This window comes from Eimeria tenella, genomic scaffold (genome assembly GCF_000499545.2).
Source record: "Eimeria tenella Houghton genomic scaffold, Eth_scaff3779, whole genome shotgun sequence".
Taxonomy (NCBI): domain Eukaryota; phylum Apicomplexa; class Conoidasida; order Eucoccidiorida; family Eimeriidae; genus Eimeria; species Eimeria tenella.
Genome location: NW_013543299.1, coordinates 251 through 1,859, shown reverse-complemented (window position 1 = coordinate 1,859; position 1,609 = coordinate 251). Strand labels below are relative to the sequence as shown.

General features: G+C 65.1%; 1 protein-coding gene across 1 annotated transcript in view; it reads right to left on the bottom strand.

The window, feature by feature from the left end:
* Positions 1–54: 54 nt before the first annotated feature.
* ETH_00040400 (uncharacterized protein) overlaps positions 55–1,609 on the bottom strand; it is a gene marked incomplete at both ends in the record, with an annotated part of 1,789 nt that continues 234 nt past the window's right edge. The window contains one exon of the mRNA XM_013376590.1: positions 55–1,536. Coding sequence (XP_013232044.1) covers positions 55–1,536 — 1,482 coding nt within the window. The remainder of the gene's footprint in view (positions 1,537–1,609) is intronic.

The window sequence follows — 1,609 nt, the reverse complement described above, 5'->3', positions numbered from 1 at the left end:
AGCGCCGCAGCAGCAGCAGCACCGGCAGCAGCAGCAGCTGCTGCTGCTGCTCACCTGCTGCTGCAGCGTTTGTATGAGCTTGCGTGTCTTGCCCACGTCCTCCGCCAAGTGCTGCAGCTGCTGCTTATCTGCTGCTGTCAGGCCTTCGACTTCTCCGGGAGGCGACAGCAGCCCGAAGTCCGTGAGTGTGGGGGCTTTGAAGTCTTCTAGCTGCTGCAGCACGCTCTGCTGCTGCTGCTGCTGCTGCTGCTGCTGCTGCTGCTGGCGGCTGAAAAGGGAGGGGCCAGAGCCCGCAGGCACTACCCACCGCAGCAGCTTCGGCTGCAGAATGATCAGCACCAGTTCGCAAATCCGGGTGGACAGCAGCCGCTGCTGCCGCTGCTGCTGCTGCTGCTGCTGCTGCTGCTGGTCTTGCTGCTCCTGCTGCAGCTTCTGCTGCGCGTCGGCGGGCACCGCCAGCTGGAACTGCTGCTGCTGGGACTGCTGCTGCTCCTGCTGCTGCTCCTGCTGCTGCTCCTGCTGCAGCTGCTGCTGCGCCCTGGAGTCAAAGTCCTGCGCTGAAGCTGCGCGGCGTCCCGCAGGAAGTGCAGCAGGAGACACAATGTGGGGCAGCAGCAGCAGCAGCCGCTGCAGCTGGTTCGAGGAAGCATGGAAGCTGCTGAGCAGCAGCAGCAGCAAGTCAGTAATGGCCCAGATGCACTCCGTGCTGTGCTTCGCCGTGAGTGCTGCTGCTTCCGCTTCAATGCCCGTTGCAGCAGCAGCGGCTGCTGCTGCTGCAACCACTGCAGCAGCGCCGTCCCCGTCAGCTGCAGCGGCGGCGTTCTGCAGCGCGAGGCCCTGCTGCTGCTGCCGCTGCTGCTGCAGCAGCAGCTGCTGCTGCTGCGAGGCCTCCGTTGCTGCAGCAGCAGCAGCAGCACGCATCAGCGCCTCCAGCTTCTCTATCAGCGCGTCCAGCAGCCCCCGCTGCAGCAGCACGCAAAAGAAAGCCAGCGCGACATTCGGTTGTTTTGCTGCTGCTGCTCCTTCCGTTGCTGCTGCTGCTGCTTCTGCTGCTGCTGCGTTCAAAGTAGCAGCTCCCTCGGGGTGCAGCAAACCGGCCAAAGTGCGCAGACACAGCAGCTGGAAGTGCTGCTCCCGCTGCAGCGCGCGGAGAGGCAGCAGCGGGTGCCAGTAGACCTCCCCTCCTGCTGCTGCTGCTGCTGCTGCTGCTTCTGCTGCAGCAACAGCGTCGTAGGCGAGCGCAGCACACTCAGCAGCATCGATGTTCAGGTGTACAGACACCTCGTCCAGCGCAGGAGCCAGCGCCTGCCACCCCGGCAGCTCTTCGCGCAGCAGCAGCAGCAGCTGCTGCTGCGTCTGTTTTGTTGCAGGGCCAATGCGTTCAGTCACCTGCAGCGGAGCAGCAAAACCCTCTGCCTGCTGCAGCAGCGCAGCAAGAGCTGCTGCCTCCAGCGAACGCAGCTGCGCTGCTGCAGCACGAGCTGCGCCGCCCTGCTGCTCCTCCGCGCACACGCCCAACCCAAACTGAGGGTCCCCCTGCAGCAGCAGCAGCAGCAGCAACAGCAGCAGACGCAGCTAATGCGCGCAGCGTGCAGTGCCACGGGACAGC